The following is a 17,367-nucleotide window of genomic DNA, read 5'->3' as shown; positions in this document are numbered from 1 at the left end:
GATTTTTGCTCAGGTCCCTCAATTTCAGCCAAAAAATACCTGAAATCATAGAAAAATACACAAACTCATAGTAAAGTCCAGAAAAGTGAATTTTGACTAAAAACTAATAAAAATATACTAAAAACTAACTAGATCATACCAAAAACATACTAAAAACAATGCCAAAAAGCGTACAAATTATCCGCTCATCATTAACATCCATGAAAAAATAGGAAAAGGGGGAAAGTAGACAAATAAAAACCAAGTAATAGAATCATACAACTAAAAAGAAAAATAAGAGAGCAACAAAAGAACATGCAACTAAATAAACAAGAAATCGAAAGAAGGCAAGAGATGAGAGGTAGAAGAAGTAGAACCTTGAGAGGGGGAAGAGACAAGGTGGAGTGTTGGTAGGAAAAGGGAGAAGGGTAGAGAAGTTTAAGTGCCACCGGAGATGTGGTGGTCACCGGTAAGTGGCGGGAGACAAGGGTGGTGGAGGTTGGAAGAAGAAGAAGAAGAAAGGTAATGGAAGGAAGAAAAGAGAAGAGTGAAAAGAAATGAAGTAAGAAAGAAGGGGCGTGCATCTTTAAAATTGCGTCGAACGACCGACGCGCGCGCGCACAGTGCGCTTGCGCGTCGATGTGTAGAGGATGAAGTGATGCGTACGTGTCAAGGGTACGTACGCGTGGGGTGAAAGTTGTGCCATGGGCGCAGAGTGGGCACAAAGTTGGCCTATATCTCGAGTTTCTGTACCGCCAATGGCGTGCATCTCATGCGACGCGTACGCGCACAGCACACGTACGCGTGCATGCTCAAATGGGCGACCGACGCAGACGCGTCATGGATGCTTACGCGTGGGACGCAGGCACAGAACGGGAACAATCTTGGCATAACTCTCTAGTTTTTGTACCAGAGAGTGCAGAATGCACAACCGACACGCGCGCACACAGTGCGCTTGCGCATGGGTTGGCAAAATAGGAAGGGGCACGCAGGTGTTAAGCACGCTTACGCGTGGGTTGCCTGGCACAGAGTATGCACAATGTGGGCACAACTCTCTGGTTCTTGTACCAGGAGTTGTGAAACCATGCCGACGTGCGCGCGCACAGTGCACTTGCGTGTCGTTGCCCCCTTTTTTCAACAACATAGAAAAATGCAATTTCACACATTCTTGGCATTCAATAAGCTAGATAGGTCGAGAAAACGCTCACAAAATCATACAATACTCAAAATGAAGTATTTTTCTCAACACAACCAATACAACAAAAATTGCCAAGATTGATAAAATTCTAATGAATGTCACAACAATCTAACAAATTCAACAAAACCTAACATATCAAAACATATCAAAACAAACTCAACAACATCAATAATCACAAAATTCATAAACAGTCTAAGGCTAGCAGTAAGAAAGTATATACAAGGACGATCATACCGTGGTAGGGTGTCTCCCACCTAGAACTTTTCTTTTACGTCCTTAAGTTGGACGGTCCGTAGCTTAAGCTTCCTCTCCTTTTGGTGCATCCTCAAGTAGGAGCACTTCCACTTCCTTGGGTGACTTGTAGCCATGGTATTTCTTCACTCTATGGCCATTCACCTTGAAGGTTGCCTCACTTTGAGGATCAAACAATTCCACCACACCATAGGGCTTTACATCCTTCACTTTGAAGGGACCTTCCTATCTTGAGCGGAGCTTTCCAAGCATGAATCTGAGCCTTGAGTTGTATAGGAGAACTTCGTCACCTTCTTGAAAATCCTTCTTTCGAATATGGTGATCATGCAATGCCTTAGTCTTTTTCTTGTAAATTCGAGCATTCTCATATGCCTCCATTCTAAGACATTCAAGCTCCTCCTGTTGCAATTTCCGGGCTACATCCACCTTGGTGATGTCCATATTACACTGCTTCACCGCCTAGTAAGCTTTGTGCTCAACTTCCACCATAAGGTGGCATGCTTTCCTATAGACAACTCGAAAGGGACTCATCCCTAATGGGGTCTTATAGGCCGTCCTATATGCCCATAGTGCATCTCCCAACCAAGAGCTCCAGTCCTTCCTTTGTGGATTTACCACTTTTTCCAAAATCTGCTTAATCTCTCGGTTGGACACTTTTGCTTGCCCATTTGTTTGGGGGTGATATGCAGTTGAAACCTTGTGTGATATCTCGTAGCACTTGAGTAGTGCTTCTACCGTCCTGTTACAAAAGTGGGAACCTTGGTCGCTCACGATTGCTCGTGGCGACCCATAGCATCACACAATATTATTTCTAATGAAAGAAATCACAACATTAGTGTCATCAAGGCGAGTAGGTATCGCTTCTACCCACTTTGAGACATAATCAACCGCCAACAAAATATACAAATACCCACTTAAGTTAGGAAATGGCCCCATAAAGTCTATGCCCCATACATTAAAGATTTCACAAAATAACATCGATTGTTGAGGCATTTCATCCCTTTGGGATGCATTTCCCGACTTCTGACATTGGTGACATGACACACAAAATTGGTTAGCATCCTTAAATAGTGTTGGCCACCAGAATCTACAATCCAAAACCTTTTTATCCATCCTTTGTGGGCCAAAGTGGCCACCAAACTCAGATGAATGACAAGACTCAAGAATGGGTTGGATTCCGGATTCTGAGACACATCTGCGAATTACTTGGTCTACTCCCCTCCTCCACAAGTGAGGGTCATCCCAAATATAGTATTTGGAATCACTCCTCAAGTTATCTCTTTAGTGCTTTGAAAAATTAGGAGGGTAAATCTTAGCAACCAAGTAGTTCGCCATAGGGGAAAACCAAGGAAAATTATCCAAAACAGCATGCAAACTATCCAAAGGGAATGAGTTATTAATCGGAAATGGGTCATATTTAAGATTTTCAAGGCGGCTTAGATGGTATGCAACTAGATTCTGTGACCCACTTCGATCCCTAATCTCAATGTCAAATTCTTGTAAGAGCAAGATCCAATATATGAGCCTAGGTTTCGACTCATTCTTTGTCAACAAATACTTTAAAGCTGCATGATCCGTGTATACCACTATCTTGGAGCGTAGCAAGTAAGATCAAAACTTATCCAATGCATGAAAAAATCTCTTTCTCGGTAGTGGTATAGTTGGATTGTGCCGCATCCAATGTCTTTGAGGAGTAAGCAATGATGTAAGGGAGTTACCATCGCGCTGTGCAAGCGCGGCACCTACGGCATGATTTGACGCATCGCACATGATCTCGAACGGTTGCGTCCAGTCAGGGCCCCTCACAGTTGGTGCTGTGGTAAGAGCTCTCTTCAACTCCTCAAATGCTTCTTCACAAGCACTATCAAACTCAAAGTCCATGTCCTTTTGAAGTAGGCGCGATAATGGCAATGCAATCTTGTTGAAATTCTTGATAAAGTGCCTATAAAATCCTGCATGCCCCAAAAAGGAACGGACCTCCCTCACATATGAGGGGTGAGATAAACTGGTAATGATATTAGCCTTGGCAGGGTCCACAGAAATGCCCTTGTCAGAAACTACATGTCCTAACACTATGCCTTGTTTTACCATGAAATGACACTTTTTAAAATTTAGAACAAGGTTAATGTCAACACACCTAGCTAAGACATTGGCTAAGTTCTCTAAACAACTATCAAATAAAGTTCCATGCACACTAAAGTCATCCATAAAGACTTCCAGACAACCCTTCATATGATCGGAAAAGACACTTGTCATGCACCGCTGAAAAGTGGCAGATGCATTGCATAGCCCAAATGGCATCCTTTTGTAAGCAAAGGTTCCAAAGGGACAAGTAAATGTGTTCTTTTCCTGATTCTCAAGAGCAATGTGAATCTGGAAGTATCCAGTAAAACCATCAAGAAAGCAATAATGGGATTTACCCGCAAGTCGGTCCAACATTTGGTCAATGCATGGCAAAAGGTAATGGTCTTTCCTTGTTGCGGCATTCAACCTCCTATAATCGATGCATACTCGCCAAGCATTTTGTACTCTTGTGTTGACCACTTCACCATCTTCCTTCTTGATGGCAGTAATGCCCGATTTCTTTGGGACAACTTGGACCGGACTTATCCATTCACTGCAGAAATCGGGTATATGATACCCGCATCAAGTAGCCTTGTGACTTCTTTTTTCACCACATCAAGGATAGTTGGGTTGAGTCTTCTTCGCCGAGCTCCTTCTTGGAGAAAGATACGATGCATGCACATATGTGGATCAATTGCCATAATGTCACCTAAGCTCCAACCGATTGCTTTCTTGTGCTTCCTTAGGACCTCTAGGAGCTTCTCCTCTTCTTGGCTAGAGAGCTCATTAGCAATAATGATCGGAATCTCTTAATTGTCACCAAGGAATGCATACTTGAAATGAGATGGAAGAGGCTTCAATTAACTTTTTACCTCCAATTGGGGTTCTTTGTCACCAAGCTCATGGGATTCATTCTCAATAATTTTCCCTTGTTCACCCTCTTGATCATCCTTCTCCTCAACAATAAGGTAGCATAGCTCATTGTGATCTTCTCTTTGCACTTCCGCTACTACCTCATCAATTACATCACATCGGAGAACGGAATGCTCTTCGAGTGGGTGTTTCATGGCTTCCTCCAAGTTGAACTAGATTGTCTCTTCTCCAACCTCAAAAGAATATGTACCGGTGAAGGCATCCAACTTGAATTTAGAGGTCTTCAAGAAGGTTCTACCAAGTAGAACGGAGGAAGAACTTCTACCCCCTATTGGTGGCATTTCAAGGATATAGAAGTCAACCGGGAATACCAAATTCTTGATTGCCACAAGTACATCTTTGGCTATACCCATCACGGTAATCACACTCTTGTCGGCTAAGCCAAACTTTGCAGCCGACCTTTTCAAAGGAGCCAAATTCAACCTTGCAAACACTGAGAATGGCATGATGCTCACGCAATCTCCTAAATTGCACATACAGTCATGAAAAATAACTCCACCAATATGACAAGAAACCAAACAAGATCTAAGATAACCAAACTTTTTAGGAATAGGCTTCATCAATGCAGAAATAGAACTACCAATGTCAATGTCTCGAACTCACCTATCCTATCCTTGTGTGTGCACAAGTCTTTCAAAAATTTTGCATACTTCGGAATTTGTTGAATGACGTAAAGAAGTGGGATGGTTACCCCAACTTTCTTAAATACTTGAAGCATGATCAAATCAAACTCTGGGGCTTTCTTGGCTTTCTTTATCATGGAAGGAAACGGAAGAGGAATGGATTCATCCATTGTAGCTTTCCTCTTGGGTTCCTTGAGGCTCACTTCTTCCTCTTCTTGCCTTGTGCTCATCTCCTTCTCTTCTTGTGGAGCTTCAACAATCACTTCCTCCTCATGAATGTCTTCCAAGGCCCTAGGAAGTATCTCCTTTAATGTAGTCCCCGACCGTAGTGTAATGGCATTGAGTGCACCTTTTGGCTTTGGAATGGGCTGGGATGGAAGGTTAGAAGAGCTTGAGGGTTGGTTGGTAGTGTTGGAAGAGGGCGAAGCCAATCTTGAGATCATCTCAGTGAGGTTGGCTAATTGAGCACTCATGCTACCACATTGAGCATTTGTGGCACTAAATTGAGCCTTGCTATTCTCTTCATTCTTAAGCTCATTAACTTGGTTGGTGGAAGAAGAAGAGGCTTGGTTGGTTTGGTGTCTTTGATGTGGAACTTGGTATTTAGGGTAATTGTTTTGGTGATTTTGGTTGGCTTGATGGTTGTTGTTGTTATGGTGTTGGGATGAAGATTGGTAGTTATTGTTGTGGTGAGAAGAAGAGTTGTTCCATATTTGATTTTGATGGTTCCCTTGTGCATTATCCCTCTACCCTTGATTGGAGCTATTGCCATGAGAGTAATTATTGTGGCCTTGGTTTTGGTAGGGTGGACAATTGTTATAGTTCACATTGGCTACGGCTAGGGTGTACTCCTCTTGAATTTGGTGGCAGTGAACGGTGTAATGTGTGGTGCTAGAACACAAGACACATATTCTAGGAGGTCCTTCAATTCGAGGAACTTGAGGTGAAGGTTGAACGGCTTGGATGGAATAGAATGCCTTTTGCTCCTTATGCATCTCAGTGAGGATGATAGTCATATCCCCAAGCACTTTGGTCAAACTTGCTTCAGAAGGGGATGCTTCCGTCACACCCTTGAGGGGGCTGCTCCTCACCCTTACGTGTTGTGTAGCATTGGCAACATCATTTATCAAGCTCCATGCTTCTACCTCCGTCTTCTTTTTGGAAAGGGAACCACCACTAGAAGCAGTGAGTAGTCTTCTATCTTTTGCACAAAGACCTCAGGTAAAGTAACTTATGAGCAAGTGTGTGTTCAACCCATGGTGGGGTAAGTCTCTAATAACCTCTTGAATTAACTCCAATACTCATACAAAGTCTCTTGATCTCTCTGCATCATACCCGAGATCTCCTTCTGGATGTGGTCGGTCTTTTCTGGCAGGAAGAACTTGTCTAAAAACTCTCTTCTCAAGGAATCCCAATTCGTCACTATCTCATCCGGTTGGGAATAATACCACTCTTTCGCTTGCCCTTCAAGGGAGAAAGGGAAGGAAAAGACCATAATGGCAATCTCATCGGCCCCATGTCTCCGAGCCGTGGCATAAGCTACTTGAAAATCTCTCAGATGTCTGATGGGGTCTTGACCCGGAAGTCCATGATACTTAGGAAATAAGTTGATCAAGCTATTCTTCAATTCAAAGTTCGGGTCAAGATTGGGGAACCTCGTTTGCAATGGTGGAAGAATGAGGTCCATCGCCCCTTGTTCATGCAAAGTAATCTTACGTGACTCCGCCGTGTGAGGTTCACCTATGGAATGCGAAGATGTATCAGTAGTACCAACAGAAGAATAAGAGGTAGTGGATTCCAAGTCGCTCTCAGACCCGTCTAGTGATTCGGTATGCTCCTCAAGTGAGGCCGAAGTACTAGCCGTATAGTCCAACCAACGCCTAGCTTGCCGGGTGTGTAACAAAGTCCTTTCAATCTCTAAATCAAGCTCGGCTAAGCTAGCGTTTGGTTGGAACCGAGTCATCAAACTTGAGAGTCATAGCTCATATACACAAGAAATATAAACTAATAACAAAATATGGAAAGCAAATAAACTATCTACACTATTCACATATTCACATAACCAATGCTAAGGCATACGTCGCAACCATTCCCCGGCAACGGCGCCAAAAATTTGACGAAGAATATTTCCGTATGGTTAGGAATTTCACACAAAATAATTCCCGTTGATAGTATAGTTCCCAACCAACTAGCAATACTCAAATCAAATTTAAAAAGAGGGATTTGGTTGTCACAAGTTCAACCCCAATACAAGTTAACCGAAGTATTCAACCTCGGGTTATCTCACGAAGAATGGGCAAACATTGCATTAACATTGGTTGGAAATTCGGGGTTGTAAATCATGATCACAAAGCTAAACTGCTAAACTTATCATGCAAGGAAACTTAATATGCAAGAAACTAAATCAAGTAACCAAGCCAAGAGAGCATATAATCTACTTCTACTTTAGAATTAAGCAATGAATTAAGGCTAGAACTAAACAAGTGAGATTTGGATTTTCAAATATGAATAATAAAAGGAACTCTTGGCTAAGCATGGGAATTAGGTCTCTATCCTTGTCTACAACCATAATGTGCTAATTATAAGGAACCAAACTCACTAAGTCTACCTCCAAGAACCTTAAGTACGTAACATCTACTCCTAGGTTTGAGGTACGTCAAGTGACTTGATCAATTTCAACCCATAACTCCCAACCAATCTACTAATTAGATTAGTAGTGGGTTGGTGTCAATGGGTATCAACTTGACCACTAAGGGTTCTCCAATCAACAATCCAATGAGACCCAATGAGTGATCCCCCCCTTTTCCCCTACAATCCTTGGGTCTTTTCCCTTTAGAGTGTTCTTGGAATTGGGCCTGGAAAGCCTCAGAAATCGCCAGCCACGATTTCTTTAGTGAGGTCACGTGTTGGTCGCGACGCGTACGCGCCAAGTGCGCGTGCACGTCGATGGGCTCCTCAATCCACGTGTAAAAGCATGGTGCGCGCGCGCGTCGATGGGCTTCTTCCAATGTTCGCAAAAGCGCCAGTTGTGCGCGTCGGTTCCCATCAGCACGCATCCACGCGTACACGCAGGGCGCACGTGTGCGTCGATGCCTAAACTCCAAAACTCCAAAGCTCCATGTTTCCTCACTTGTGCATACTTCCTTTCCATCTTCTAGACCAATCTTATCCTGTAAACTCTGAAATCTCTTAACAAACGCATCACGGCATCGAGTGGTAATAGAAGAGATCAAAATATGGCAATTTCAGGTCAAATAAGCATGTTTTCAATTACAAGGTAAAATAAGGACGAAAACACAAAACCATGCATTTTATGTGGATAAGTGCGGAAAGTATTGACAAAATCTCCTCAAATCAGCACAAGATAAACCACAAAATTGGTGGCGTGCATGGCTCATACTTAACATCCACTATAAATATATGCTTATCATTCTGAAACTCTAGATGTTAGCTTTCTAACGCCATTAGAACTACCTCATTTGGACCTCTATAACTCAAGTTATGATTACTTGAGTATGAAAAGGTCAGGATCAGCATTTGCAAATTACTCTTTAGTTGTAAATTTTTTTGATAATATAACTTGAATCCACAATAATTTTAAAACCGCTCCAAATTTATGTTTAATTATTAAAACTTCATTTAAATTATAAAAACATAAAAAAGCTTTAATTTAAAGGATAAGAAAACTACTAAAAAACATATAAAAAATTACTAAAAATGCCAAGGCATCAGTTTCTAAACAGTTCCTTATGAGTTAACACACATTGGAAGCGACTACTTGAAATTATATATCCGAAACATTAAGGTGAGGGCTAGAAACATTGAGGAGTACCTTGTATAATGGTGAGGGTTGAGCAACAATGAGAGTTACAAGAGAAGGACAGTTACGGGTTGTCAGGGGAGAGGCAGCGATGGGTGCTGATCTATGAAGGGAAAAGTGACGACTTAATATTTGTGAGAGAGAGCGAGCATCAGCGAAGTGTTTGCAAGAGAGAGTGAGAGTTGAGGGAGTCTTTGCAACGAGAGAGTGAGCATGGATGGAAGATTACGGGTTTACAGTGCCGACGGAGGGAGTGCTGACGAAGGGAGCACCGACAAAGGGATTGTGAGAGAGGGTGGGAGTAAGGTTGACCAATGAGGGTTGAAGGGAGCACCAACAAGATAATGATGAATTCTGTTTTTTTTTTTTAAATTATTGTGTTTCTCAAGGTTGGGGCTCTTTTTTCTCAGTGAAGATGAATCTGGTGAAGTGGAGGTTGAACGAGAGTAGAGTAAATTGAGAAGGACTTTTTTCTCAATGACCAAAAGTGTACTAAGAACAAAATTGAGAAAAATCTAGATTTTTGGTGGAAACTTTGTAGTCATGATTTTTTTGGATTTTCAAATATTTACAGGAAATGGCCATTTTTGGGCACACTTTAAAAATGTGTCTGTAACAAATATTATTGGTCACATTTTAAAAATGAGCCAATCTTTTTTTATGGCCATACTTTAATAAGTGTGACATTTAAAATGTGATCAAATCATTAATCAATTGCTAATCTTATAAAAACGTAACTATCATGCTTTTCAACCATGCTTTTGAAGCGTTAAAAGAAAAAAAGTGTGGCGACAAGATTTTTTTCTTATAGTGTATAATGAAAATTGGTAGCTCGAACCCAAATAAGCAAGTACACATGAGCATCATCGATAGTTTGGAGAGATCGTTAACTCTTAACGAAATATCCCTTCTGTATTGGTAATTAACAGTAAACCATTATATGTAAATAAACCATTTTTTTTTAGTCACCAAAAAACAAAATTATCATTGTAAAGAAAGATAAACTTCAATTTCAATTAATAAAATTAATAATAAATTTATTTTCTTTTTCAATTACAATAAATATTAGTAGTTTAGAATCTAACCAATCCGAAAGAATCTTTCATAAAGTGACTTAATAATTATGTATGCATGTCATTAAGCAAGATCTAGTTGAATGCTTAATTACTTTAAATGAGCCAAATGCTCATTTGAAACCGTGATGCTAGATTATTAAGTTATTTTGGTAATCAAGTGTAATCAAATTATTCCGATAGTTTATTGACTTAGTAAAAATTAATTGAAAAAAAAAAGACACAAAAAGAAGAAAAAAGACTTGATGTTAACAGTGTTATCAAAGTTAGCAACACAAATGCATGCAATGGTGTAAAACACATTATGGCTTTAAACCATTGCATAATTATAGACAACAGTAGAAACCATTTTCTAAAAATTATTGTAAAATCGGCTTTTATTATGATTACAAAGACAATTTTTTTTGGAAACATTGCTTTACATAAAAAACCATTGCCTATTATACTTGCCAAAAGTGTTGTCTAAAATTTCAAGAATGTTTTTCTAATTTATGACAATGGTTTTCGGTCCTCGTGTAAGGTCATATTTGTTGTAGTAACAACTAATTTTTTGTGGTATGTAATATAGTTAAAAAATATTATCATCATTTACTTTTAATTTTTTTTATAAAACTCTAAAAGAATTAAAAATAAAAATATTTTCAAAAATAGAAAGAGACAACCTATGCCGTTCTAAACTTCTAATAGAAATCATTTCTCTAACAAACTCCAATAATCCTTCCATTAGAATCTAAAGAGGATCACGGAAGCGGGATTCGCAAAATGCGTTAAAAGTTTGTTATTGGAAAATATTTAGGTATCTCAGAAATACTAATATTTATGTGATTTTAGTTGTTGATAGTGATGAGAGAGATCAACTCATAAATGCTAGGGGACAGTAACATTTGTGATTGGTAGTCATTAACTAACCATTAATGATGATTTGATGGTGTGAGATTGGTGTGAAATTTTATCCAATGACTCACTTTTCTCTGCTAGTTACATGCTGGCCAAAATACAATAAAATTACTGGTCTCTAGACTTTTTCTTCATAAAATATCTAAAAGGCTACCTATTCTATTTGTGGATCTTACACTATTACACTCGAAGTTTATGCCCTATAAAAACATGTGATAGTTATAGAAGAAAAAAAAGTTGAGAACTATGCAAAAAGAAAGGACAAAAGAACACAATAGTAATGAAAATAAAATAAAAAAGGAAGATGAAGATGTCATTATGAAAAGGAAAAACAGGGAGTGATGAATGAAATGACAAGGAAAAAGGTGAAATTAAAAAAGTCAAGAGAGAAAATAAGCAAGCATAAAATACAAGTGTGAAAATATCTATAAAGAACAATAGCGTTTTTTATGCATCGAACAAATAAAAGGATTATATCTATTTGCTCATTGCCATATCTTCATCATGTCATCTTTCTATTGAATATATGTGAAAGAATTTTTTTTTTTGGATATATGTGAATCACTATTCATATGTTGAGCATCGTTACGACATGTTTTTAAATCTCAATCATTGCTAATGATTCTCTGATCCTGCCTAGTTTGTCAACCGGAAAATAATGTTCTCTCATCACAATTATTAAATGTGAATAATATTTATGAGGTTATGTTTGAATCGAATAATTAGAGAAGATAATTTTTTTTATAAAAGAATTCAACACAATTAATTCAAATAAATAAAAAATAAAATAAAATAAAAAATATCTATAATTTTTTAATTATTTTTTATATTATTATCAACAAATCTAGAAATAAACACAACTTCACTTTTTAAAGTTTAATCTATTGACCTCATAGCAATTTTTTAAATACCTAAAGCCTTTTTTAAAATATCATTTTATTCAATTCATCCAAATACTCTAAGTGATAGTAAAAAAAAAAAAATCCATCAACTGTTTTTTCTTTTGTAGTAACTGAGAATGTTCAGAGACTTCAAACAATATGAACTCAAGCACACTAAATCTGGGATGACAACATTTGATGAGGATTCAGATTATTGTATGTGCCAACCACTTTTTATTAAAAGAAGATAACTTTTCTTAGAGAACTGTCCGCACAAACCACTTAAACAAAAAAAAATTATTACAAAAACTACATCTTCCACCTCCATATCACCTAATTTTTTATATATTATCTGCACTACTTTTCACTTAACTAAAGCAATCCCAGGTTTTATAAGCACAAATTTTGTAAGAACTAATTTATCGACTTTATTCAAGACCTTAGTTTTCTATGAGTTGAGTTTTACTACAAAACATACTAAAAATTGTCGGATATACCATCAAAATCTGATAGTATAAAAGTCGCCAATAATTATTTACTGGCAGATTTTAGAAATCTAATGTTCCGAGGGTAATTGCTTTAGAGTGGCCATTTTTATTTGTTATTACTGTTGAAAAAATCCTACGATAGATGAAATTGGCGGTGGAAGGAGACATGACAAAAAGTTGCTATGGGACACTCACGACAAGAGAAGGAGTGAATTTCAAATTTTTCCCAAATTTATTGTTGGATTCACTGGCAAAAGATCTAAAAGTAATATAATACCCTAGCTATCAGAATGTCACGCTTCCGACTGCGCCACTCCGATAGCTTGGATATTACGACGACTATAACATATTTAATACTAGGGTAGGAGCCTATTTAAAACTTAAAACCGTATAACCCGCAAAGAAAAGCTTTTTAATTGAAAACATAGATACATACATACAACCTAGATACAATACTTACAAATCATTTATATATCTATAGTATTAACTTACAGAAGCATTGCATAATACAAATTCTATCCCTCTTACAAAATGTGTAAAAATAAAGGCGAGAAAAAACATAATATCTAAAACAATACAATACATCATATAAATAGAAAAGAAATAAACTCTTTGTGCCTTCTTCGCCCATATCCTGAAAAGAAAATATTTGTAGGGGAGTGAGAACATCGTCCTCGCTAGTTCTCACTATAGGGTTAGAGAATTACTATAATAAAATACGTGAAATAAAACTGTTTTCAGAGTACAATGACCGTTGTTCGCCTTACATATCTTTTCAAAAACCAAAGATTTAGATTAAAATTCCGAAATGCTTTTTAAAAGAGAAATCCAATAATTCTTCAAAATTTAAAACCTTTTCCTTTTGTATGAAATATTAAAATTTTTTCTAAATAGTATGAATGACCAAGCTGTTCCAAGCATAAGTTCATTAAGTATATGCTAAACCTGTTTGATTTTTCATACTTTACTAAACCAAAAACACAAACCAATCACAGCCTTCGGCCCATCACATAATCAATCACGGCCCTAGGCCCAAACAACTCCATCAATTTCAGTCACAGACATAAGTAAGAAGGTTCAAACTCAATCAAAGCAATTACATCAAGTATAGCAATTAGCAGTTAAACCAAATTATTCACATAGGCAAACCAATTAAAATTTGCAAACCCAAACAATGTCACATAGATGCATATGATGAATGTCTATCCTATTGGCTTGTGATATCATTTGTCCGTCCATAAATGCCAACACAACACATCCTTTTGGATGTCGCCTTTCTACCACGTCTAAGGATATAGCGCCTGGCATGTTTTTGTTCCAAGGATATAGTGCCTGGCACACTTGCATGCATCATTCCGAAGATATAGTGCCTGAGACACTCTTGCGACAGAAAATATTATCAATAATAATTCAATCACAGGGATATAATGCTCTGCACACTATCATTCCAAGGATATATTGCCTAGCACACTTTCAACATCTAACCAGTCCATCAACCTCAAATCATCATCAGTCATCACCATTTTCTCATCTCAATTTCCTTTAAAATCAAAAACCCATTTCTTTGGTAACATTTCTCGAAACTCCAAACAACTTCAAAATCATATCAATTATAAATCTCTTCCAAAAGTCATCAAAAGCATTCATTCTAAATCAAGATTTGGTAATAAGATTTCACAGCAAAGTCTTAAAATTTTAGGGAAAAATAACCTATCTTAATTCCTTAAAATTTATTGAAAACCCTTAAAATTATAGCTTCTTTGTTTGAGTAAATAAAAATAGAATTTAATTTAAAACCGAATCAAATAAATCACAAGTCCCAAACCCAATTCAAAACCAAATCACTTAAAACGAAACCAATCCATTTAAATTAAAACCACTTTCAGGTTCACTCTTAAAACTAATTCTCTAACTTCTTCCAAAACGTCACAACCAGAATTATTCAATCAAATTCCAATTTCCTTTAAATAATTCAATTCAAACATAATTCATTATTATCTTAAATAATTCAAGTAAAATAATATAATTCTTAAATTCTTAATTTTCTAAATAATAGTTCAAACAAAGTCTCAGATTGTATAGAAATTTCGCCAGCACCTCCCCTAAAATTTGGACTTTGTCACCCTTTTCAAGTCCCAACCAAATCCTTCCGCAACCCTTTCCAACGGGTTCAAGACCAAATCAATTCAAAATCAAGCTGATTCCAATAATTCATATCATCCTCATATTTCAAGAAAATCAATTCAAAATAAGATCATTTTGAACGAATCTAACTTATTTCCAAAAATATTAAAGAAACAATTCAGCAACCGTCCATTTTACAAAACCAAACAATAATCCAATCAACGAAACAATCATATTCATCCAAAATATCCAGACAATACAAAAGACTTATACACTTACTAAAAGTGTATTTCTCACATCAATATCTATTTATAACAATTTTAAATTATAAAATTGAGTTTTTATAAAGAAACCCCTACCTCAACTCATCGAAACCATAACCCAAACGCGTTAACAGAACCTTTTCTCTCAACCCGAAATCAATGGCAATCACAACCTCATCCCCTATCGACTCCTGCAGCAACCCCAGCAACTTAAAAGAGACATGCAACAATCTGAACTAGAACCTATATTGCCAAACCTCAGAGTTTTTCTACCAAACATAATAGAATACTAATGCAGGGGTTTTTAAAACATAAACACTTACTATAATAAGAAAAAAGAAATAGCAATGGTCGACTAGAACTTCGGCGACGGCGATTGTACCAACATGCAGTGACGATAAAGTTTCCAGAAACTTAAAATAATATAAACCAAAGTCAAAACCTTCACTGGCAGTAGATCTCAGCAGCTGCAGCGGTGTTTCTCTGTGGCAGAGGCTCGGCCACGGCGGCGCAGCTCCCAGTAGTAGCGGCGACGATGGCAAAGCACCAACGGCGGCAACATAAATGATGAGGAACGGCGACAAAGGCGCGGTGGTTCCAAGCCTGCGACCCTCTCTCTGACTCACGAGCCTTCTCTCCTTGCGGCTCTGCTCTCGATAGTGACGTGACGTCGTGGCGGCACGACGGATGGTGGCAACGACGCAGGTGACGTGATGATGGCAGCGAGCTGGAGCACGAATGGCAGTGGCTATGGCAGTGGTCTCCCTCCTTCATCGGCGCTCCCTCTCTCTTTCTCAGATCTCCTCTCTTCTAGGTCAGCAGCGGCGGCGACGGTGGCAATGACGCCCACTGCGCCGCCTTCCCTTCTCCCCCATCTCCTTCTTTCTTTGGTCGCTTTCCTCTTCCATTTTTCTTTATTTCTGTTTCAGTGTGTTGTGTGTATGTGTTGGTGTGTGTGTATGTGTGATGGTGAGCCGTGGGTGAGGGGATTGGGTGGCTAGGATTTTTTTTAGTTGAGTGAGTGTTAATAAAATTAGGGTTTGGGTTTAATTAGAGTAATGTGGTTTTAATAAAATTGGGGTATAGAATATTAATTTGAAATCTAATTTAATCTCTAAAAATTATTTTAAAATATTATTTGTTATATTAAAATACTAATTGACTCTCAATCAAATATTCTAATTAAAAATATAAGATAATATAATTAATTTCCTTTATCCCTAAAACTTAAAGTATTGAATTATAAAAATATCAATTATTTAAATTAAATCATATAAAATTCTTATTATTTCATAACTACTAACGTTATCATTTAAATATAGAGAATAACTCAATAGTTATAAAATTGGATAAGAATCTTAATTTATTTCAAATTCAATTAATTTAAAATTTGCTTTAGTTATCTTTAATAAAGTAATTTCTGAAATTAAAGTTATAAGTAAATAAGTGACTTTGAAATTAGTTTATAATAAAAGTTTTCAAAAGTTTTGGGTCTTACAGGTAACAATATGCTAGTCACCAAAATGAGACATTTTATTTTTTAGCATTATCATCAGACTTTTTTCCCGGTAAATTTGATGGTAACGTTGGCATCATCAAATTACCCATTCACACCAAAACGTACCATTGGATTTTAGGACGGGCTACCAAATCCGATGGTAATGTTTTGGACAGATAAAATATTATACAAATACCACATAAAATCCAACGATAGTGTCAGTTGTTCAAACCAAGTTGTTCGAGCTTGCTTAGAACCATAAAGAGCTTGTATCTACTTGTATGTATTGTATTTACTTAGTCAAAACAATTTAATTTTTAAGAAAGTATATAAACAAATATCACTAAAACAATATGCAATCAATATACTACCAAGAAAAAATTTGAGTTCTAAAAAGAATGAACAACTTGCAAGATAAGATATCATAAAAGTTGAAAACATAAAATTGAACAATCGAACCTCTCATTGGATATGTATACTCTCTAATCACTCAAGTGTATAGGGTTGATTCACTCAACAACAAAAACAATGACAACAACAAAGCCTTGTCCCAGTAGGTGGGGTTGGCTACATGAATCAAACGACGCCATTGTGCTCTGTCATGTATCATGTCTACAGAGAGACCGTTTACAAGTAGATCTCGTTTAACCACCTCATGGATGGTCTTCTTAGGTCTTCCTCTACCTTTCACCCCTTATCTATCTTTCATCTCATCCACCCTCCTGATTGGGTGTTCTGTCGATCTTCTTCTCACATGTCCAAACCATCCGAGACGCGATTCAACCATCTTTTCCACAATGGGTGCTACTCCAACTCTCTCCCTTATATCTTCGTTCCTTATTTTATCCAATCGCGTATGACCACTCATCTATCTCAACATCTTCATCTCTGCCACACTCAACTTATGTTCGTGCTCCCCTTTGGCCGTCCAACACTCCGTACCATAAAGCATAGCCGGTCTTATAGTAGTGGGATAGAATTTACCTTTAAGTTTTAAAGACACCTTTTGTCGCATATAAAACCAGATGCACTCCGCCATTTTGACCAACCTGCTTGGATCCTATGATTTACATCCTCTTCAATCTCTCTATTATCCTCTATAATGCACCCAAGAAACTTAAAACTTTTAACTTTCGGTAGGATATTTTCTCCAATCTTCACCTCTATATTAGGGTTTTCCCTTCTCAGACTGAACTTACATTCCATATATTCCGTCTTGCTACGGCTTATGGGCAGGCCATACACTTCTAGAGCTTCTCTCTATAACTCCAACT

General features: G+C 37.6%; 1 protein-coding gene across 1 annotated transcript; it reads right to left on the bottom strand.

Annotated features, from left to right (window-relative positions):
- Positions 1–4,578: 4,578 nt before the first annotated feature.
- Positions 4,579–5,522, bottom strand: LOC107458753 (uncharacterized). Its single transcript, XM_016076957.1, has 2 exons — positions 5,030–5,522; positions 4,579–4,889 (listed from the first exon to the last, which is right to left on the bottom strand). The coding sequence occupies exons 1-2, from the start codon at positions 5,520–5,522 to the stop codon at positions 4,579–4,581; spliced, it is 804 nt and encodes a 267-aa protein (XP_015932443.1).
- Positions 5,523–17,367: the final 11,845 nt, after the last annotated feature.

This window comes from Arachis duranensis, chromosome 7 (genome assembly GCF_000817695.3).
Source record: "Arachis duranensis cultivar V14167 chromosome 7, aradu.V14167.gnm2.J7QH, whole genome shotgun sequence".
NCBI classification, from domain to species: Eukaryota; Viridiplantae; Streptophyta; class Magnoliopsida; order Fabales; family Fabaceae; genus Arachis; species Arachis duranensis.
Note: the sequence above shows the minus strand (reverse complement) of the source record. Positions and strands in the feature narration are given on the sequence as shown.

Excerpts from the sequence above, each read along its gene's own strand:
- LOC107458753 (XM_016076957.1), bottom strand. The coding sequence starts at position 5,522 with ATGAGTGCTCAATTAGCCAACCTCACTGAGATGATCTCAAGATTGGCT. Across the intron at positions 4,890-5,029 it reads CACACACAAGGATAGGATAG|GAGATTGCGTGAGCATCATG; the intron begins GTGAGTTCGAGA and ends TGTGCAATTTAG.